Source organism: Bipolaris victoriae, assembly GCF_000527765.1.
Source record: "Bipolaris victoriae FI3 unplaced genomic scaffold scaffold_59, whole genome shotgun sequence".
Taxonomy (NCBI): domain Eukaryota; kingdom Fungi; phylum Ascomycota; class Dothideomycetes; order Pleosporales; family Pleosporaceae; genus Bipolaris; species Bipolaris victoriae.
This window is the reverse complement of record NW_014575333.1, coordinates 139128-161262: the sequence shown is the minus strand read 5'-3', so window position 1 is coordinate 161262 and position 22135 is coordinate 139128. Positions and strand designations below refer to the sequence as shown.

Here is a 22135-nt window from a genome sequence, read left to right as displayed (position 1 = left end):
AGGTTTATAATCAAATGCACCGCCGGTGAGTGGTTGAATGGTAGCGACTGTGAACACAGAAATTTGCCGACTAAAACTCGAGAAAACGTGCGAACCATGGCAAGTCCTCACTAAACATGGTTATCATGCGCGACATCGATTTTACTTCAGTTTTTGGTTTTTGTTCTTCGTATCTATACATTTACCAAATTCTAAATTGTAGAACTAATTCGTTGCATAAGGAGAAGTAGCTCGAAGAGAAGTACAAGAGACAAATACAGGTGATAAGAAAGCACATGTTCAATAGCAACCTCCTTCATCACCACAAGTTCCACAAAACAAGAGACGTCCACGTGAGGTTGGAAACAGTTCGCATGTTCTTGAATGTAATTAGGTATTGTGGGTTGTGTAGGCTTAACAAGATACATGTGACATTCTCGGTATGCGCAATAATTTTTGGATGCATTCTGGTACTGACCCCCTCGTTTTCTACGAGATTAGTGCGGATGAAGTTTCTAATCTCCGCTCGAAGTGGCGTTATGTCCATAGGTAAGTGGTTGCAGCTTCGTTCCTGTTGAAGCCATGGTGTCTCGATGCGGTATTGAGATGTGTTTGTGTTGGTGATGCTTGCAGCGAGAGATATAGTGCAAGCAGCACCGGCAACTGGAGTAAAGATAAGTTTCTGGCGGGGTATGGAAGGAGAAGAGTCAGAGTGATGCTTACAGCAAATAGTAGAGTACAGGCAAGATCAAAGTCGAAGGCTAGATTTTGTCGGTTTATGCATTAAAATGGAAGTGGAAGAGTGAGAAGGTGGTTGGAGAGTGCGGGGTGTTACATGCAGGAGTGTTTGTTTACCTTGTTTGTTGTGGAAGGCACTCCTCGTGCCTGCTCGCTTTCCTCACAGTTGCCCTCTAATGCCTAACTCGCCAGGTATAACGCCACTTTTGTGGATGCAAAGATGATGTATCTAATGATGGATTAGAGTTCCCGTGAAAATGTGGGAAGATTGACCTTCCCGAGACTGGTCCACGCCACGATGGATTCCCTGCCGGGATACGGAACAGGCTATACGAGATATCAGTCTTCTCCAAAAAGACTAAAGTCGAGCGGGCTGAGAGAATAGTAGACGAGGGTGGCATCAGCGATATAAACACCGTCCACTTCTTCTATATTGACCACGTCACCGACGCCGAGAGGAGTGAACTTTTCGGAAACACCATCACTCACGTGGCAGAAATGGCCTACGAGGTGCTGAGTTTGTTCACACCATGTACACTTTTCGCTTTCGACCAGCCACTAGGCTTGCTCCTCTTTACGGAGGCATTCAATGCCCGCATTCTCCACTTCGAGGCACTAACTAAGCTCTATGTCGAGTTCGACATGAGTAGCACACTTGGAGGAGATGAAAGGATTAAATTCGATAGTTGGATGCCAATCAGGCTTTCCCACGACCTTGAAGCTAATTCCCACAGGATCTTCAAGATATAGATAGTTACTATCCAAGGCTAACCTCCCACAACTCTATATAAATCTTATATTCTCTTATATTTGGCGCGACTTCCGCAGTCTCTAAGGCCTATTAAGAAGGACTAGCTTATGCCGTTATCCTGTTACCTTCCGCTTCTCTTCTAGCAACAACCAAGTATATCTACTACACCGCGACTTCCTCATCGCTCAAACTATTGCTGCAGTAAAAGACATCGAGGTACCAAACGAAGCCAATATTAGCCAGGGCTTCACCTAATAACTTTTTCACACCAGCCATGAGTCCTAGATAACACTTTAACTTCTAATATTTCTTTACCAAAGCTATTTAAAACCTCACCATAAGTTAATAGTAAAATCTGTTCATGACATCTATGTCGTGTAGGATCTAACGCGTGACACATTCGAGCTGTTGTGGCTTCCATCCATGGGTTGCGCGGTCATAAACCATCTGTAGGAAGAGAGGAATGTTATGATAAGGGAATTCTCTGTCCATGTCGTTCTTCTTTATGATAGCGTGAATATCGATAATGAGATGGGAGCTAATGTCGCTCAAGGATGGATTTTGGTATCACCAAACGATAGGCAGTAGGTAATACAGCAGTAGTAGCCATACCTTCACTTCTTAGACGAACCTCTCAGCGTCTTCTTTCGAGAAGATCTTGGTGAATTCGCAGAACGCTGCCGTTCCTTCGTTGCTTGGTTGTTGAATGAGTCTCGGTGCGAGCTTGATCAACGTATCTCTTATCGCCTTAGCAGCTTTCAGGTCGTCTGTCATCTTCCAGATGCAATACTTCATGAAGATAGCGTTGGATTCAGCGACTAGCCTGGTGACTGTGAGGGGGTTAGGCAGCTTCCTGTTGCTGGGGTTAACAACGGCCACCTCGCCCTTCTCCGCTTCGTTGGCTCTTCACTCTCTTTCTTAGTTCCCGCTGAATTGTGGCTGCCAGCAACTTCTGGGAACTTTTAGCGCTGTTTAATTTGGGCGTTGTGGGAAATGTTGCTCCAGATCTCGGAGAAATAGAATATCATGTCACTTGAAATGAGGGGCATGTCGCAAAGGCCCATTGTCTAATGGTAGGCCACGTAATACTTCACGCTTCCGTTGACGATAGTTTTACTAACGGAGACCATAGCTCTTAGCACGTTCGCTTCGACTGGTAGAACTCCCATACTTTTCTTCTTTTTGTCTCGTTCGCTGTCTCGCACACAGCCAGAGCCTTTAGTAGAATACTTAGGAGGGTTGGTAGCTAGTACTAACCCAACGATGAAGAACTTAATCATTTTTGGCCTTCCTTACCCCTCTTTGTTAGTAGGTAAGATGAATAGCGTCTAATTTCCAGGCGGGCTATATAAAGTGGCTTCATTTTAGATTTTTAGTTAGGAAAATTAATAGCAGTAGTTAATCAAAGAGAAATTGAGAAAGCGTCTTCGGTACTAAACATGAAAACTTCTTTCTGCATCCTAGAAGTGAAGAGTGGATTAGTTCTAATAATGAAATCTTTTTAGAAATCGAATTTTTTTGATTGTGAGAGGGCTAGAGAGTTAAGCTCTTAACTTTAAGTATTCCTTAGATTAAGCACACAACACGCTTTGAAAGACTGTTCTAACGCTAAATTCGAAATACAACTAATTATATGTTAGATTATACCTTGAACTAAACAGAAGAAGAATTATCATAAGTTCCCCTCCCATCCTCGACGACACGATTGCAGTCGTAAAAGAGAGTTTCGAAGAACAGGAGAGAAACGAGAGGAACTTGACTTGCTGGTATACCGCAATGCATTGCGCGGTGGTGAATAGGTCGGAAGAAGTCGAGAAGTCTTAATCCAAATAGGATTAGCATTGGGAAAGCCCGAGGAAGCAGAATCTATGCAATGAGAATGCAATGAGAAAAGTCCTTACGACTTTAAGATAAAGACTATCGAGTAATAGATAGATAGAGGAAATGAAGCTTAATGTGCACTCCCCCTTCAGCACCCCTAGCCGGGCTATTAGAGTTACCTATTCCATACCCACAATCCTATTTCACCCCCACCACCCCCGCACCTCTCCAAATCTACCCCGCCCTCTCTCTTTCCCCAAACAGCACCACCACCACAACAACAACCACCACCCAATGCTCGAAATCGCCGCCTTCACCGCCCCCTCCGCCATACTCGCCTTCCAATCCGGCGCCTCACGCATCGAACTCTGCACCTCGTACCCCTTCGGCGGCATCACTCCCTCCCTCTCCACGCTCTCCCACGTCCGCAGCGCAACCCGCCTACCCATAACTGTCATGATCCGACCCCGCGGCGGCGACTTCATCTACACCGCCTCCGAATATAGCACTATGGAATCCGAAATCGCCAGCCTAAAAGATCTGGCTGATGGATTCGTATTCGGGATTCTAGATAAAGAAGGGAGAGTGGATGAGGAGAGGTGCAAGCGGCTTGTGCGATTGGCGGAGCCGAGGGCGTGTACGTTTCATCGGGCGATTGATGCGGTGAGGGATTTAGAGGAGGGGGTTGAGGCGGTGGTGAGGTGTGGGTTTAAGCGGTTGTTGACGAGTGGTGGGGAGAAGAGCGCGGTGGAGGGGGTGGAGAGGATACGTGGGTTGCAGGAGGTGTTTGGGGATAGGATAGAGATTATTGCTGGGGGAGGTGTCAGGAGTGGGAATGTTGCGGTTGTCAAGGGGACGGGGGTGCCGTGGGTGCATTCTGCGGCTGTGACGGGGGAGGGGGAGGAAGTGGATGGGGAGGAGGTTGGGAGGATTAGGGGGGTGTTGGAGGGATTGTAAGGGTGTTCATTAGGTGGTGTGTATATACGTCAGAAGCGTCGCTATATAAGTGTACATATGGTGTGGGTGTGCTAAACGCCTCGTCTGAAGATTAATCAGACTAGATCAAAGCGTACATGAGAGCACCGAGAATAGATATTCCAAATGAGGCGGTAGCATCAACACCGACATGTCCTGCAGCTCCAGTCTTTGTAGGCTGAGCATCTGTCCTCGTCTCCGTCACAACGGCTGTCCTTCCAGCAATGGTCGTAGCTTGGGTGATGGTTGTAGCAGGAATCGTAGTCTCAATCTGCTGTCCGCCCACAGTCGCCGTAGCAACAGACTCAGCGACTGTTGTTGGTGCTGTATAGGTAACTGGAGGGAGCGTAGTAGTGAATACAACAATCGAGCCCAGTTCTGACACAGGAATGGCACCGCCAACACCCGTGCCAGTGAACTGCGGTGGAATCGACATGGTCGATGTGTTTGGTCTCTCTGCCTCGTTGCCAGAGTAGATGTTCGCGCTATGTCCGTCCTTGGTGTAGTTACCGCTAATCAGGTTTACATCCGTGCCGCCAGAGTGGTAATCTCCTGTTGCGATGGTGCCGTAAGAGCCGTCTGGAAACTGAAAGTTGGTTGTGAATTTATCGTAGCACATTGGGATGTTGAGGGTCTGGAGGTTCACGCAGTCGAGGCTGGGGTGGCAAGCGAAGCCCTCTGCGCGCTCGTTTATAGAACGCGGCTCAAATGAGATGCCTTTTACTGAGGCCACGACATTGGTGTAGAGCGAGCTAAGGTCGGGTCCGACTGAAGGAGGTGTCTCGGTTGTTGCGCCTTGAGGCTTGCAGGCCTTGTAGGAAGCCTCGTCGTCTTTTTGGAATCCTTCAAAAGGCGATGCAGCAGCCACGGCGGCAAGAGCGAGGGACAGGTATTTCAGGGTCATGTTGACGTTGTGGTGGTGGATTATGACTGATTATGGGTATTGCACGATGTAGTGCTGAACGATTGACGAATACCACAACTGGCAATGAATGGCGAGGGTAAAAGAACGGACACCTGAGCGAAGGACAGTGGGTTGGTCCAACGGCTAGGGAGAGGCGAGGGCGGCCCTGAATCTATATACTAGTACCGCGACTGCAGCCCTCACATGCAGTACTGACAGGGTTCGTTAGACTGCTTTTTCCTTCCAGAGCTAGCCAACAACGAGTATCACGCGTGCAACTTGCACGATCTAATCAAAGGTACGCTAGTATACGAGGACAATTGTCAATCGACTCAACTTGTTATTTGTTGCGCATTCACCAGATCTATGCCATCTGAATAGACACCCGCAATTGTCTGTAACTCGAAGAAGAGCGAGTTGCGCACTCATTGAAATCCGCCCTTCAGTTCCAAAACCCTCTTCGTGTTTGCAGATTCTTGGAAAAGTGACAACGGTAATCCAAGATTCTGCACCAAGGAAGCGATTTTATTGACAAGGGGTTCGTTACGGCAAGGCGGCAACAAGTGGAGTACAGCAACACCATCTCATTCGTCAGAGGCAGACCTAGACAATATCCCATTTTTTCTTGCCCTTCAGTTTAAACCCCGCCCTAAAGAAGCGCCTTGGACTCGAGTCGTCGTCTGCAGACTCGGCTCGCTTTTTGTTTGGGTCGGGAAAAGTCGCAGTTGGAGCAATAAAGAAAAATGCGGGTTGCAACGTCATGACGGGACGCCTTGTTCCCAGCAATGAGGATGCGGCTTGTTGGTTCCTGGCGGTGTATCCACTGCGTTGTGGGTAATCTACTCATGTCACATGCAGTGTTTTCCAGGGCTGTAATTCCCGCTAGGAAGCAATGAGATTTTTGTCAAGGTAAAGCTGAACACGTCTTGACGCGTTACTGGAGGTTGTGATGGAGGTTGGGCGGAAGTCGTACCATGACTCGTCTTACGCGAATTGGGTTCAGCCTCAATGCATCTGCTGTGGGTAATCTTCTAATCCTACTTTCTCAGGACGATACAAGCAAGGTATACATATTTACTTTTTTTTCAAGCCGTTTTATCGCAACGAACCACGTGCGCCCCTCTCTACTATACCCCGCTATCTGCCAAGCAGCGTGCAACCGCCTTAAAATAGCATCTGGGCATCCAAGCAGGTAACGGTGCGAATTGTTTCAATATGCCATAGTATCACCGAGGCTGCGGCTGTAACGGCATGTTCATGCTACTGGTATGCAGGGACAAAGCAGTGCATTCGGACAAGATGTGGACTCAGGATTCCCGAGACCCGCATCTCTGCAGTGTGGGTCATTGGTATCCATGAGAAAAAGGGTCGAGAAGCTTAGCATAGTATTTAAACAGCAGCTGGGGAAACTGATGAGACGAGCAGCTATAATCTGTAATCTATCCTATCCGTCTTCACGAAGAGATTTAGCAGTATGCCTAGAATCGTGTTTCAGATACAGTCAATCAACCCAATGCTTTTCTACGACTGTACTGTAGACGGAAGCCCGCAGCAGTCCGGTGAACTAAAACTTACAACAGTTTAGTTCACACGTCAACTGAGCTTCTAGAATGAAACACAACCATACACGCGACTGTTGATTTGAAACTATTGGGCTCTCAAACACGATATTGAGAACAACTGGCCACATGAGCAAGCCAAGTACAATGCAACGTTCATGGCAGCAATGCATACACTCGACGCATTTACACCCCACCCCCAGCTTTCCTGCAAAAAGCACGCCAAGCTTTATCCAGACCCGCAACGCCAAGTTGCCTTGAAGCTTGGATGATCCAGACTAAGGGAAACATGAATCGATGCGTACAGTCAAACGTGACCTGGTCGGGGGGAAACCTGCGTTGGACGAAACACAGGGTAACTGCCGAGGCCAGCGAGAGCTCAAGGAGAGAAGTCCTCTGGAGGATGCTCAACCGCCCTAAGACTAGGACTTCGATCTGAGGAGATTATTGAAAGCAGTAGTAGTATAGATCGATGGTTCGGTAATCGCAGATGGAACTTGGGGCGGCTCGTCGGCATGATTGACACAATCGACACAGCCACTCGAGGTGCAGCAGTTCCGTGCGCAGTCTTCGCATCATGCAATTGCAACCAAGATGCCGCGGTAAGGATGGGGATCGGCAGAGCTTGCACCATACTCTACCTGACGCTGGAGTGCGGAAGGGAGGCGCAGATGGACGAGACGCGATCAAACACTGGCCAGACCGGGTCCAAGCCACGCTGAGTGACATCATGGCGCCCGTACCTGCAGCGACACGCAACCCAGGCTTTTTGTATAAGTAAACCTGCTGCTGTCCATCACTCAACACTACACTACAGTAGGCGTGTTAGTGTGGCTGTGGCTTGCGATTGCTACGTATTTCTTGCGGGCCTCTGTCTTCCTGCCCTCGCATTCCCTTGTCTTCTTCAGCCTGCCATTCTTTTCTTGAACAAGAGTAGCACGTCTTCGCCTCCTTGGTTCCACTCGCTGCCATCATTGCAACACCACCATGGTCCAACAACGTACATGGCAGCACGCGCTGCAACTGGCTGCGACTGTCGGTCTCGCCGGTGCAGTTGCAATTCCAGAACCCACGGCTGTCCCAGCAAAGGTGGTTGAGGTCCGTGAGCCACTCGTCACTCCAGCCGCGGTCCGATTCGACAGCCGGATGAGCTACGTGCAGAGAGACATTATCGACGACATCAAGAGCGGCGTCGGGGGCTATGCGCAGTCCCTAGGCAGTGTGCTGGGTACAGACCTGCCCAGCTTCTTCACTGATGGTAAGCAAATCTTTCAGGGGTAGAGCGCGCTAGTAAAGCTTATGCTGACACTTCTTCCCCAGGCATTCCTGCTTGGTTCGAAGGCCTCCCCACTGGCTCCCAAGTCCTCAAGTCTCTCGACATTGGCGACGATGACCTAGCTTCGAAGCCCACTCAAGTCCTCAATATCCCTCCATATGCGAACTGGACCGACCAAGGCTGGAACGTCCGCTTCCACGGCAATGTCTACAAGTTCCCAGATATCGATCAGAAAAAGGTCGATGATCTGGCCAATGTCTTTTTGATCGACACAAGCATCGACAAGCTGCCTCAGAACGAGCAGGAACAGGCACGCAACCTCACCCGCTCCATCTTCATTGTCCAGCAAGGCGACCAGAATGTTTCCATGAGCCTTGAGCCCTCGCCCATGCAAGGTGCCGACGGTGAGCCCGGTGGCGGTAACTCGGTCCAGGCACCTGGCGGAACCCAGTCCCTTACCCTTCCCTACGAGACTACCGAACTGGGCGACTTTGACGTCTTCGTACCCATCCAACTGAATGGCCTCACACCCGGTAACCAGACCAACAACGTTCAGCGCCTCAACGTTCATACCAATGGCACCGACAGCGGCAATGCCACTGCCTTCCTCGTCCCCCCTCAGGGTATCACCTTCATCTCGGATATTGACGACATTCTGCGTGTAACCAAGATCTACGAACCCAAGGAAGGTCTTCTCAACAGCTTCGCCCGCCCCTTTACTCCCTGGTTGAACATGCCCGAAATCTATGCCAACTGGTCGCGTACTCTTCCCAACAACACGCACTTCCACTACCTAACCACCACACCTGAGCAAGCTACTCGTCTCTACATGGACTTTATCTACAAGACCTACCCAGGAGGGTCCTTCGATACTCGCCCGCTCAACTTCTCCGACATCGAGGCCACACTCTCCATCCGTCAATACCTCCTCACCAAGGTTTTCGAGACATTCCCTCAGCGCAAGTTCGTTCTTGTCGCCGACACCTCAAACAGCGATGTCATGAAGGCCTACCCTAAGATGGCTCACGATTACCCCAATCAGGTTCAATGCATCTTCTTGCGCAACACGTCAGCCACTGACGACAAGATGTGGTTCCCCTACAACACCGAGGGCTTCAAGGGCTTGAACAGCCGCAGCTACATGTTCTTCCGCGAGCCAAATGACTTGATGGGTCTCGACATTGTCAACGGACAGTGCCTGAACGAGACGATCCCGCAGAACGTTACATTCTCCAGGCAAGCAGAGATTCTCGGCATCCATGGAGACAGTGCTGGCAGCAGGATTCAGGGTGGCTCAACGCTCGGCTTCATTTGTGCCCTCTTTGCTGCTGTTGCTCTGTTGATTTAAGATGCACATGGATGACGACACAATCAATGTTGAATGAAATAAGCGTACATGAAGGATGGCGTTTTTTTGCTTGGTATACATGTGGCGTTGGGGTCTCTAGTGCAGCGCACTTGGTCTTTGTTGTTTCGGCCTTATTCTTCTCTTGTGCATAACATTGATCCTGTGCATGGTCGCAGTTGATAGTCTATGATACTACGATACTGGTTCACACTTTCCGTCCCACCCTTTTATGACATGTGATTTCAAGTGACTACTGATTTTACCATGTTCCTCTCTACCCACACATGCTCTCCTCAAACCGCCTCGCAATCTCCAACATCTCAGCATCCAACCTCGATCCACTCAAAAACGTCACACTAAACGGCAACACACCCTCATCTTCCTCCTTTCCACTCAATTCCCCAACCGGATACGTCCCCGCCGGCACCGCAACGCCACACAAATCCAACACATTCCCACAATGCGTAAACTCGCCCAACACGCTATTCTTGGCAATCGGATCCTCCAGTACTTCGTCAATGCGCCAATGCGTCGGCGTCGTCGGCACAACAAGGACATCAATTCCATGGGCCGCATACGCAAACACGTCTTCTGCCTGGCGCGTATACAGTGTTTTGGCTTGTAAATCGCGATATGCATCTACGGCCGTGCTCTTTCTTTGCGTGACGGCATCCATTAGCTGTGCGGTGACTGGATGCAATCTCTCCCGATTTTTCTCGAGAAAGTCGTTGGGGAGAGAGGCGAGGCGCTCGGAGACAAAGGTGCCTTCGTAGAGTAGATTGCCTGCTTTTTGGAAGGGGGACCAGGGTATCGGGGTGAGGATGCCGCCGAGGGATTGCAATTTCGATACTGTGGCGTTGAAGAGACGGCGTGTAGGGGCGGAGCAAACGGCGAGGGCTTCTTGGGGCGGGATTCCGAATTTGAAGGTTGAGGATTGGGGGCCGGTGCTGTTGATGTGGCGTTCAAACGCTAGTAGGGCTGGTTTCGAGTAAGGGTCTAGGGGGTCGTAACTTTCTAGCACTTGCCAGAGCGTACGGGCGTCTGGGATGGTTTTTGTAGCGAGGGCTATGCAGTCGAGGGAGAGACAGGCGGGTGTTATGCCGCGGAAGGAGATGGTGCCGCGTGTGGGTTTGAAACCTACGATGCCGTTTAGACCTGCGGGGACGCGCCCGGAGCCTGCGGTGTCGGTGGCGAGAGAGAAGGAAACGAGGTTGGCGGCTACGGAGACGGCGCTGCCGCTGCTGGAGCCGCCGCTTATGTACGAGGGGTGGTAGATGGAGTGGGGGATGCCGTAGGGACTGCGGCAGCCGACTAGGCCTGTGGCGAGTTGGTCGAGGTTCGTTTTGCCAATAAAGAGGGCGCCCTGGGAAATGACTTTTTCGTAGACGACGGCCGAGGTGGAGGGGATGTGGGCAAGAGGCGGGCAGGCGGTTGTGGTGGGGAGACCTGCGATGTCGATGCTGTCTTTGACACTGAAGGGGATGCCAAAGAGAGGGGGGAGGGCGGTTCGGTCGGGGAATTTGGTGATTAGGTCTCGAGCAGCTTCCAGAGCGGATTCGAGGGGTTGGATGTGGATCCATACGGCTGGGTCGATCTTTTTGTATGCTTCGATTTTACGGTAGACTGCCTCAACGACAGTCAGGGGTGAAAGACCGTTCCTGTAGGCTCGTTGTAGACTGGATATTGTGAGGTCGCCATCGAATTCGGGCGGCGTTTGAGGAGGCGTAGATCCAAGTTGAATCTGCTTTGTGGAGAAAGGCTCAAGAGCCTCAACGAGGGGCTGTAGACTGCCGATGAAGCCGAAGAGGCCTTGCGACCAGTGAATCATGTCTAATGTTGGCTTCTTAAAGCATGCATCATTATATCCACTGGTTGCTTCTTCGATGCCGCAGCATTCGAAGCCGCGGTCGTTTGCTTCTCGAATGGTTGTAGCGAAGCAGCATTCTGTAGTGACGCCCGAAACAATCAAATGTGTGATGGCCCGCGCTTTGAGCTGATGTAGGATGGGCGTGTTCCAGAATGAGCCTTTGCCAGGTTTATCGATGATCACCTCGCCAGGTAGCGGCTTCAATTCATCAATAATATCGTGGCCGTATTCCCCTCTGGTCAACAGGCGACCCAGTTCCCCCTTGTCGCCAATGACTAGTTTGTGCTGGGTATTGCCAGGGGCTGCTTCTTGCCTAACGAGCTTTGATGAGGGGCAGTCTGAGAGGTCCGGTTTATGTCCTTCGCGTGTATGAAAAACGGCCATGCCTGCGCTTCGACATGCGTCAAGGAGTCGTTTGGTGGGCTCAATGGAAACTTGAACCGCTTCCAAGTTTCCACCCTGGATCTCACCGAATCCTTGGGGAAGTAGGAAGTCGCGCTGCATATCTATTATGAGCAATGCAGTGTGGTCCAAGGGAAAGGAAAAAGCGTATGGCTTTGCTTCAAAAGAGATCATGTTGGGTTTCGTATTTGTCTTTGCCATGGTGTCTGAGTGTAGGCGTTCACTTGAAATGGTCAAGATAACATTCAAGGAGAGAGACGAAATGTTCAGAATTAGCTGAATGGATGATGGTAATAAAAGTGCCCCAAGCTTGCAGCAAGGTGCTACATCTTTAGCATTCAACCCATGCTGAATAAAGATTGTCGTCTGCGAACTGCCCGAAAGCGGAGTATGCAGCGGGCCTACGGCGGGCGGCGGCGCGACAACTCTGGGGTCTTATCAGAACAGTGCGAACCCCAATTTAGTTTAGTGCATATTCTGATAAGCTCCCCTCGTGGATGCCCAAGTCAAGAGAAACCTGGCTTCTCACTCTACGGCTCATATCGACATGGCTCTATCGAAAATCATACAAATTCCCGCCCATGTTTCCTGGTGCCGAGATTTCCTATCTTGATAGACATGGGTTGTCAAGATGGACCCTCCAATGTGGATGTCCGCGGAAGCGGTCTTGATACGGGCGCCATGCTCTAGCCAAGTTGTCTTTGGTATTAAATCTATGGCTGATAGATGAGTCTGACCAAGAGTTTTGGTGTTTGGATTTTGTTCTTCACACTCGAACATACGCGATCATGTCAGTACTCAAGGCCAGGCTTGCACCTCACCTCCATCTGAGGGTTCCGTTCAAGAGTGGAAAGTATGGCTCACGCTGGTCGAATCAAGGTGCGTAGCCTCTCGAGACTTCCTGGCTTGCAACGATACTGATGGTCTACTCTATAAAAGATATGGATCCAATCCCTCCGGAACAGCGCACCTGGGGCGCTCTGGATTACTGGGCATACTGGTGTGCGGATATGCTAGCTCCTCCCCTGATTTCGACTGTCAGTAGTGTCATGGCTCTGGGATTCACAGCTAGAGAAACAATACCGATTGTCTTTTTCGGCTTTGCCATCTGTAGCGTGGTCATCACCCTCACTGCTAAGATGGGTGCTACGTACGCTGTTTCCTTTCCAGTCATTGTTCGCAGTGTTTTTGGAATGTATGGCTCAATCCCAGCCATTGCTATTCGATCTTTCGTTGCCATGATCTGGACTGCTATCCTCACAGTCCAAGCTAGCAACTACCTCCAGCGGTGCATCGAAGCCATATGGCCGAGTTTCATCACTTTTCCGAATCACCTGCCTGAGAGTGCTGGGATTGATTGTAAGTTACTATGATTGCTGACAGGGTAACCAATTTCTAATGAAATATTAGCTGCTGGGTTGCTTTGCCTGTTCTTGTATTGGTTCCTACAAACTGGGCTAGCGCTCATGAAAATTTCCAAGTTGCGTGTTCTGTTTTGGATCAAGAGCATCGTAGTTCCCCCGACGTTTTTGGCATTGTTTATATGGGCTGTTACAATCACAAAAGGGTGAGGTCCCTTTGAAATCCGAAGCAGCGTAATATACTAATGTGTTTGTCAGTGGCGGACCGCTCATCAAGGGAGAAATGAAATTGACTTCAACGTACATGAATACCGCCTACTCAGTGCTAAAAGGACTCAACGCTGTCATCGGACTCTTCTCTTCGTTGGCAACCAACATGCCGGATTTTGGCAGGTTCTCCAAAAACCGGATGGCTGGCAACCATCAATTCCTTGCTCTTCCCATAATTGGAACGCTTGGAGCATTGACACCGATATTCGTCACTGACGCCCATTCATATATATGGGGCGAGTTCGAGTGGTACATGCCAAATGTCATTGCCAAGTTCGACTCCCGGGCAGCAAAATTTTTCGTATCTGCCAGCTTCCTCCTTGCAACCATCGGCAACCAGATTGCAGCGGGTACCTATCCATTCTCAAATGACGTATCAGGTATGATGCCCAAATATATCAACAATTTCAGGGCTACCGTCTTTCTATCAATCTTTTCCATTGCCTGCACGCCTTGGAATATTGTCAGGAATGCGTCAGGTTTACTTGCCTTCCTCAGCGGCTACTCCTGCCTCATGGGACCTCTTGCAGGCACAATGATCAGCGATTACTACCTTGTCAAGAAGAGTAAGCTCGACGTCGATCAGCTATACACCTCTCATGGTATCTACTGGTATGATTATGGCTGGAACTGGAGAGCCTGGGTGTCTTTTCTTACGGGTGTCGCGCCCCTCTTGCCGGGCTTTGCGAAAAGCATCGATGGTACACTTGAAATCAGTGGGGCATGGAAGATTTACACATTCGCGTGGGCCTTTGGAATTTGCCTCTCGACCTCCACACACTATGTGATTTGTACGTACATTTCTGTGCCGACAAATTCACTGGCTGAGTTCGCTGTATACCCCCCACAGCTCGAAGATGTCGCATCGTCTGTTCTCGAAGGCGAAGAAGTCTCAACCAAGGAAACAACGGTTGCGAAAGCGAAGGAAGTAAAGCAAGTAGTTTAAATAATTATTACTAGAAATCTACGCCAGGAATAGTTTCGTCCTTGTGGAAAAATGAGGCCGCATCAAAGAAAATTTTGTTCCTATGTTATCGTTTTTGCAATGCCCATGTCTTTGGCCACCATGAAGTTGACATTGCTCTTAATGATATAGCTGATCAATCCCTGCTCGATCGGCGCTCTGGTTGGCTTGGCTTTTCCCGCTTCTTATCGCGTGCCTCAACGACCTCTCAATTAGTTCACTCTCATCGTTGATGGTCAAGCAGACGACCACTGGCTCAATGGTCTTCACTACGACGGTGGATAGTTAGATCCGACATGCACCAAGAATCAAGGTTGTTTTAATGAACTATGTTCGTAGCGTATTGGGGAGCACCAAAACAAGCCACCAGGCTTTGCTTGACCGGATATGAATCAGTCACAGCAACAATATCAACCGCAGACTAGGATCGCCAATGCCATCGGATTCCATCTATCGCACAGAAGGCTGTATACCCCAAATCTTTACCAGCAGTCATGGAAATTATCCCGGATGAGATTTTCGCACCAAGCCAATTCTTCCCGCAAGCAATCAACTCCCAAAACGCTCCCAAAGCAAGATCACGACGCCCATGCGACCCTTGTCGTCGGCGCAAGTCACGATGCGAGAAACCAGATGATCATCAACCCTGCCTTCTGTGTCGCTTTCACCACCAGGAATGCACATTCAACGAGAACCCGCCACCGCGAAAACGACGAGCACTAACGATCAACGCCAGCCCAGAGCTCAGCGAACCTATCCCAAATCCATTGGCATATTCACCAAACAGTCGCAGGAGCAGTACTGCTGCGTCTACATCACCTCACAATGCGCCCGCGACGATCCGTCAGGATCCACCAATAGACGATTACGCGAACCTTCGTGGTCCCTCACTCCTGAAGAAGACACTGGGCTTGCAGACTGGTAGGCACAGCCGCCTTCTTGGGTCTACCTCAGAGTATGAAAAATACCTACTTGCATATGAACCAACTCAAGGCCTTCAAAATCCTGGTTCGTCTGCTGGACTATCTACGTTGAGGCGAGTGGAGGATATAGGCGCCACAACATTCATCACATTGCCCGATGTCGGCTCACTCAACCACCAGCATGATATCCCAGATCTAGATGCGATAGAAATATCTGTCGCACCTCACGGATCCCCTTTGATCCACCTATACTTCCGAATTGTCCACCCTAGCTTTCCTATCTTGCATAAGAAGGTCTTCCTAGAAAAGTATGCACGCACGCACAGGGAGTTTTCGCCACCTCTTCTTGCTGCAGTCTATCTCCTAGCCCTGGACTGGTGGTCGTATTCGAGTGAGTTGGCCTCACTACCGAAACCGGATGTGTCTTATCTCGAGGAGCTAGCCATGAGATCGTATTGTAATATTATCCATCGGCCCAAGCTCTCGACCATACAGGCAGGTTTACTGCTTCTCCAGCGACACGAGGGGAATAGCTGGGCGATGACGACGCAACTTGTTGGCCTTGCTCAAGACATGGGTCTCCACCTCGACTGCACAGAATGGCACATTCCAGGCTGGGAGCGGGGGCTTCGAAAGCGCCTGGCGTGGGCTATATACATGCAGGACAAATGGGGCTCTCTCATCCATGGCAGACCCTCGCACATCACACCATCAGACTGGGAGGCGCAACCACTCAACGAATGTGACTTCCCTGAAAATGCCGCAGATGAAGACGACGAAGACGGAAGCACAGAGGTGGAGAAAGGTCGCATCTTATTCTGCTACATGGTCGAGCTCACAAAGATTCTGGCAAGCATCCTAACAACCTTTTACACGATCAAGGCTGAACGCGAGTTTGCTTGCCATGCGAGTGAAGGCGTGCGCTCGCTTCTCGACACTGCAAAGCCGCTGCAGCTTGCCCTGCGTCAATGGTATGCCGACATGCCGCCAACCCTCAAAATGCAAGACATTGCTGCGAGAAAACTTTCTAGTGTAGGCTATCTTCACCTCGGCTATTATGCCGTCGAAATGACGTTACATCGGCGTATCATCCGCTCTTTGTCGTCGGCAGATGATGCAGAGCTGTGCTTCATCTGCCGGCAAGCAGCACAAACACGACTCACTTCGGCCATGAGATTTGTTCAGTCCCTGCGGCCTGAGCACCACCAATCATTCTGGTACTCTGCGTCAAAGTACAGCTTTGTCCTCATCGGTTCATTCATATCTCTCTTGTGGGTGACATCCAATACTGAGGACGAAGCAACCCAGTACCGAAAGAAGCTAGATGAATACAAGTGGATGCTGCGCTTGTCGAGTAAATCAGCAGATTTTCTCGGGTCTGCACTGACGTTGCTCAACAATTCGACTGTCGCATTGGTAAACAAAGTGGCTGAAGATTTCGATACTCGCGGTGCAAAGACAGCCGGTCTGCTGGTGACGAGAGGTGCGACTTCTGCGGCAGCGGGCCTTGCTCATTTGGATACAGTTCGATCTACGCCTCCTGATTTAGCGCTCGCCGGGGCCGAGGTCCGTGACAGCACTAGAGGCACGCCTCTTGATGGAAACAGCATGGACGAGCACTCGTGGTTCCAAGCGCTGACGGAAGGCGAGTTCCATGGCGCATAACGGAGCACAAGATGGACTCATAGCAGTGTGAGTGAGTGTTGATGTGCCAATGCGGCATTTTGTAGAGTAAACTTTGTTTTGCTCCGAGGAAACGATCTGTCAAATCGAGACCTCGCATTGAATTGAATACATTGGAAAGAGTCCGAGTGCGATCGATTGGCCATGACCAACCTACTGGTGATGCATTTCAATTGTGCTTATTCATGAAGCGTATCTCTTGATTCGCCAACTCCCACATGGAACCCGGTTAGCCCCAGCCTCGAAAGAGTCAGGGTACCAAAGACAAAAGTCGGCGCGTCGGAATGTCGGAACACAGACGCCAGAGATCTTCCTTGGCCCAGGGCGAATCATCGTAAACAAGGCTGATTGACAAATGCGGACCCGCGATTCAAGTCTTGTGTAGCAATGAATGGGGGAGATGACAAGGAGTGCACCCATATACTTTGGCGCTGTAAACTTTACCACCTCTAAAATTACCAGAACAAAAGGCGCATCTAGCCTCACACGCAGAATGACGCAGAGAAATTTGAAGGGCTACATTTATAATTTTCTCGTTACAGAGAGGACGAAGCGGAAAAAGCTGCAGCATGGCAGTTGATCGCACGTGCGTTGTAGTCAAGCCTTTGGGATCAAAGGACCCAAAGGCGTCTCTCTCCACCATCCTAAATCTGCTGGATGACTTAACCCACATCTCCACATCCCCCACCCCAAAACGAGGGGTAAAATAGACGTCAAAACAAAAACAAAATCTACTGAGATAATTGACATCCTATTGCATAGCCAGGGCGTGAATCACGGAACCATACGTAAACCATTATCTGCACAATGTGCCAAAATCCCGCAAACATTTCTTTTTTTCCTAAGCCGTCCCGTTGAAAAGGAAAAAAAGCACTGCGGAGCTTTTTTCGCAAGAAACATCCGAGCGAAAACAAAAACAAAGGAACACACGCGCTTGGTTCACGAAATAGTTACCAAAAAGGAGCAAAAGACAGGATATCCGACGTCATTATTATCCGCCCACAAACAACTAGCAACATACGCTATCACTGCACCCACGGTTTCCATATACTTGCTTTATCCCGCACGACTCCCACATACGCAAGGAGCACAAGGCACAGACAGAGAAGAAGAAAAGGGGGAGAGGCGGACTACAAGCGGTCAAATCCCAGTTTAGTGAAGCGGAGAAATAAAATGCACCATGCGCTCATCACTTTCGCTCCTTCGCACCCTGTTTACTGGGGGGTAAAAGAAAAGATAACAACCCTGTTAGATGCACGATGTTTCCAGGGTACCGGGGTACCTAAAAAAACATGCAGGGTCCGTCACATCCGCAGCGCGCCGCCGGGTGTTCCTATTGGGTGAGGAGAAAGAAAAAAGAGGGAAGAGGGAGAGAGGGATAGGTGGTTATTGTGATTAGCAATCCCCTGCCAAAAGAAGTGCCACGCGGACACAAAGGTTATTTCACGTGGTGGACAAAGGCAATAAAAGAATCAAGGAACGTATAGCACTAGAAACTTGGAAATCAAGGCATTTTGGAGAGAACATCAAAGTGTACAAACATTTATCATTGCGATCGTAATTTGCTAAAACAGTAAAACTACATAGTAAAATGATGATTCAAGAACCTAGCAGTTCAAATCGCTGATGAATTAACCATCAGTAGTGGGGGGTATCATCTTTTTTTCTCTCTCCTGATTTGAGCACTTCATTTCAGAACCCGTTGCGCCAGATATCCATGCGCCTTTGTGCCCGCTAAAAAAATCATATAAGCCATAGCCACGTTGCAGTCGTGAATACGTCAAACAAACATCAATAAGGTGATAGGTTGAAGAGGTATGAAAAACGTCATCGTAAAGGCTCGACCTCACGCCCAGGTCTTGGATGTATTGAGACCAAGCTCAAGATGCTGGGCGATAGCAGACGCAAAGTCGCCGTTTACATTTGACGAATGGCGGCGACGCTCACGGCGTATTTGGTGTTCTGCTTCCATGAGACGCTCCTGGATCCAGGCGCGCTGCTTTTCATCGTTGCGGATACAGTCGGTATTGAGGAGCTCAGTAAGAGTGGCCACAATCTGCTGGTTGATCTCAGCAAGCTTTTGAGACTCTTCCGTGTGTATGTCGTCGACACTGGTACGTGGGGTCGCGTTTGTCCTGGGGTTGATAGGGATTGGGTCACTCGCTGTTGAAAACGGCGAGGAGTACTTCGAGGACGTAGGAGATGACGAAAGAGATTGAAATTCGGGTGAGCTGGGAGTCATAGGTGCGTTGAAGGGAATCTCCATGGCCATACGGCGTTGGAGAGCTTCTTTCTGCGCGGAGAGCAGCATGTACTTTTGCATCGATTGATGCTGGACGCAAGTGTTAGTACATACTGCTTCATAGATTACCATAGATGCACTTACCCGACACAAAGCGGGCCTCGACATGGGGCTCATAGTGTCGTTCAACTTAGTATCGTCTGACATTTGCATTGTTGGCGGTTTGCAAGGTTTGGTTTCTGATTGTGTGGGGATGTTAGGCCCTGATAGATATACTTCTTGATAATGCCAAGAGCGTTGCGTGGTGGGAGATCGGCAAGGCCCTAGAAAGGTGGGTACCAAAGCCTAATCAGTGTGTGGATCGAAGTGGAGCCGGGACGACAAGGTGATGCTGCTGTGAAGCCTTGGTGACGGTGACGCGCAAGCTGTGGGACGAGAGTGGTTTATGATGGTTTGATTCCAGAGATTGTTTGACAAAGAAGGACAACCTCAAGCTTTATGGCCATCAAGCAACTTAACTACTTTGCAACGAGAGCTGAGTAGGCCATGACGTCCGGTGGGGAGAGCCCATCCAAGACATGGCGCGGCTGAATCCGCCCTTCCAGGCTTTGAGCAGCCGCGCACGTTTCGAGCTACCCAGTTAGGATAGCCAGGGGCTTTCGGTGGGTGGTATTGTGATTGGTAGAGTCGTCCCTTTTGTTGATCTGCATGTGTTGTGAGGGGGCGGCTAAGCGAAATCACGTCACCGGTAGGGACTTGAATTAGGACCCTCGGAGTAGAATCGCGATCGTTCAAACAAGCCCACTGATAAGTCCCAACGAAGATCGTGATTGCGTGCTGTACCTGCATGGCTGTTGAGAAAAACGTTAGTGAGTTGCCTCTCACAGCTCAAAAAGTGAAGATAACGACACATGTCTGTATGCAATTTTCTCAGTGCCATCACAATTCCATCATGGTGCGAAATTGCCCATGCGTTACAAGAGATGACGTCGGGCTAAAACCCGAATTATCCCAGCCGCACATCTCGACAAAGGACCCCTGGCATAGTTCAGACACGCCTCACAAATCACCATCAGCTTATCGAATAGATGCCCATGTAAGACATTCAGCTTGAGCTTCCAGCCAGGTTAGAGACATCCGGATCACTGAGCACAGCATCTGATTGCTACGATTGCAGGCCTACGTGATTATGGGGCGGAAATCATGTTTGAACGCCACATTTGTGGCTCAGTCTCGCACGTGTGCCGGGTTCCGGCTTAGCGGTGACGTTCCTGTCCAACCCTTCAGCACTAATCATATTCCACGGATGAAGTGCCTCGGGTTGTGACCATAGACACGGCTTCTAGATGAAGGTCCAAATCCTTCGCTGATGCAACGTACCGCACGTCACATGAAAACGCCACGTTGGAGTCGCACATGGGTAATGAGGTCTGTAAAGGAATGTGCTGCAATCTAAGTGGTACGCGGTGATGCGATCAGGGAACCTGCATGGAATTCCCGGCCTTTCGTTTAGAGAGGCGTCAAATTTGCGAGCACCTGCAGATTTCGAAGTCCGTCACTTCCAGGTGTACGTGTCTTTCGGCATAGGCATGTTTAGGCTGATAGAATGCTTTACGTCCAAAACCAAGCCTTGGTTGGATGGGAGTAGAACAACTGATGTAGTAATTTCGAAAGTCTCAAAAAGACGTACAAGAACGTCACTCTTCGGTTGCCTGTCGCTCCAACCAGAAACCTTTGCCATAGCTGATGACAATTTCCTGACCACGGGCAATGCCCTTTGCCCTTTTGCCACTTTTGCCAGCACTGAGGACGAACACGCCGACTCGCTTCTCCACCTTGCCGTTTCCGCAGTCCACATGTATATCGCGAAACTCGGCATTGGGCGCGGACGAGACTCCTCGGTAGTCGTTGATGAAGCGGGCTTCGTTGCCCATCACCGACGCATCGACGCCGATACCGAGTTCTCTGTCTAGTGAGAGGTCGTAGTCGGATGTTTCATTGGTATCAGTCTGATCGTGAACATAGCCTAGATATGGCAGGATGAACGAGTCTGGGGGGAGCTGCTGGTTAGCACAGAGAGCATGTTGCCCAAACGCTGGATGAGCAGAGTCTGTGACTGGGGTAATCTTGACATTGGTGTATGGTCCACTAGGTTTGTAAATTGGTACATTGGGGTCCAAATGGAATTTTGGGAATACGACTGTCATGAGCTTCTCACGGGAGAGCTTCTTTGAGTATGAAGGGGCATGGAGGTAAATGGCATGTCCGTCCCATCCCTTTGGTACGGCGGGTTGGGTTCTTGGCATTCTACAACGGAGCCGGAGAGGCCGTCCGATGGCTAAGAGACTTGGAGGCGCGGTTGACACGTTAGTTTCCGGTGATGGCGGTGATGGCGTCTGAGCAGACAAGAGGTGTCGGAGGCAGATTCTGGATAGGTGGCGTTGGGGAAGAACAATGGCGTCCGGTGAGTTGGCAGCATGGAAGAGCAAGGCTGCTCGTGCTGCCTGAGGGGCGAGGGGCTCTTGCCTGGGCGGCGTGACTTCGGGACAGGGGGGCGACTAGCGCGCGCCTGGATTTCCCTCACCGTCAATACCACCTTCACCAACACGACGCTACGCCTCACCATTCTCACCGCGATTCGACACGCTTTGTTGGACCCAAGGAAATGACCACCGCTTGGGGTAAGTCCGCACATGGTAGTGGAGATCGAGATGCTCGTGTTACGCGGTGCACTATGTGCTGCTTAACATATTTCGATATAGGTAAGCCGATGCCGCGATCAATGCGTAAGAGCTTACTGCTACTGTAGCGCCCACTAGATCCATGCGCCGCTTGAGGCGATACTGGATGCGAGATTACACGGTTCCGCCTGAACGTGTTACCGCTCGTCAGCCGGTGACGGATCACGCCTGACCCGACTTACTGCAGAAGAAGCTTGTCAAAACGACTACAGCGTAGAAGCCACGCGCAACTACAGCCTTACTCTGACGTCTGACAAAAACCACTCGCTCTACTTGGATATGTATATACAACGCTCCGCCAGGCTACCACTGTTATGTATGTGCAACACAA

At 50.0% G+C, this 22135-nt stretch overlaps 10 protein-coding genes across 10 annotated transcripts; 6 read left to right on the top strand and 4 right to left on the bottom strand.

Moving 5' to 3' along the window:
- Positions 1-3583: 3583 nt before the first annotated feature.
- Positions 3584-4246, top strand: COCVIDRAFT_103201 (hypothetical protein; the record flags this gene model as incomplete). The annotated part of the gene is made up of 1 exon (XM_014699681.1): positions 3584-4246. One exon carries the CDS (start codon positions 3584-3586, stop codon positions 4244-4246), a length of 663 nt encoding a protein of 220 aa, XP_014555167.1.
- Positions 4247-4346: 100 nt separating this feature from the next.
- On the bottom strand, positions 4347-5168 carry COCVIDRAFT_17296 (hypothetical protein; the record flags this gene model as incomplete). Its single annotated transcript, XM_014699617.1, has 1 exon — positions 4347-5168. The coding sequence occupies one exon, from the start codon at positions 5166-5168 to the stop codon at positions 4347-4349; it is 822 nt and encodes a 273-aa protein (XP_014555103.1).
- Positions 5169-6872: 1704 nt separating this feature from the next.
- COCVIDRAFT_103200 (hypothetical protein) lies at positions 6873-7166 on the top strand (the record flags this gene model as incomplete). The annotated part of the gene is made up of 1 exon (XM_014699680.1): positions 6873-7166. A coding segment is annotated over one exon (294 nt), but the record flags the coding sequence as incomplete, so codon positions are not given.
- A 548-nt stretch (positions 7167-7714) lies between these two features.
- COCVIDRAFT_39085 (hypothetical protein) lies at positions 7715-9351 on the top strand (the record flags this gene model as incomplete). The annotated part of the gene is made up of 2 exons (XM_014699679.1): positions 7715-7985; positions 8048-9351. The coding sequence occupies 2 exons, from the start codon at positions 7715-7717 to the stop codon at positions 9349-9351; spliced, it is 1575 nt and encodes a 524-aa protein (XP_014555165.1).
- Positions 9352-9625: 274 nt separating this feature from the next.
- On the bottom strand, positions 9626-11821 carry COCVIDRAFT_103080 (hypothetical protein; the record flags this gene model as incomplete). Its single annotated transcript, XM_014699678.1, has 1 exon — positions 9626-11821. The coding sequence occupies one exon, from the start codon at positions 11819-11821 to the stop codon at positions 9626-9628; it is 2196 nt and encodes a 731-aa protein (XP_014555164.1).
- Positions 11822-12010: 189 nt separating this feature from the next.
- COCVIDRAFT_103048 (hypothetical protein) lies at positions 12011-12310 on the top strand (the record flags this gene model as incomplete). Its single annotated transcript, XM_014699677.1, has 1 exon — positions 12011-12310. The coding sequence occupies one exon, from the start codon at positions 12011-12013 to the stop codon at positions 12308-12310; it is 300 nt and encodes a 99-aa protein (XP_014555163.1).
- A 98-nt stretch (positions 12311-12408) lies between these two features.
- On the top strand, positions 12409-14197 carry COCVIDRAFT_39083 (hypothetical protein; the record flags this gene model as incomplete). Its single annotated transcript, XM_014699676.1, has 4 exons — positions 12409-12499; positions 12560-12979; positions 13031-13187; positions 13240-14197. 4 exons carry the CDS (start codon positions 12409-12411, stop codon positions 14195-14197), a joined length of 1626 nt encoding a protein of 541 aa, XP_014555162.1.
- A 512-nt stretch (positions 14198-14709) lies between these two features.
- On the top strand, positions 14710-16803 carry COCVIDRAFT_103120 (hypothetical protein; the record flags this gene model as incomplete). Its single annotated transcript, XM_014699675.1, has 1 exon — positions 14710-16803. The coding sequence occupies one exon, from the start codon at positions 14710-14712 to the stop codon at positions 16801-16803; it is 2094 nt and encodes a 697-aa protein (XP_014555161.1).
- A 1864-nt stretch (positions 16804-18667) lies between these two features.
- Positions 18668-19240, bottom strand: COCVIDRAFT_103181 (hypothetical protein; the record flags this gene model as incomplete). Its single annotated transcript, XM_014699674.1, has 2 exons — positions 18668-19153; positions 19208-19240. 2 exons carry the CDS (start codon positions 19238-19240, stop codon positions 18668-18670), a joined length of 519 nt encoding a protein of 172 aa, XP_014555160.1.
- Positions 19241-20760: 1520 nt separating this feature from the next.
- Positions 20761-21369, bottom strand: COCVIDRAFT_103247 (hypothetical protein; the record flags this gene model as incomplete). Its single annotated transcript, XM_014699673.1, has 1 exon — positions 20761-21369. The coding sequence occupies one exon, from the start codon at positions 21367-21369 to the stop codon at positions 20761-20763; it is 609 nt and encodes a 202-aa protein (XP_014555159.1).
- Between the last annotated feature and the right edge of the window lie 766 nt (positions 21370-22135).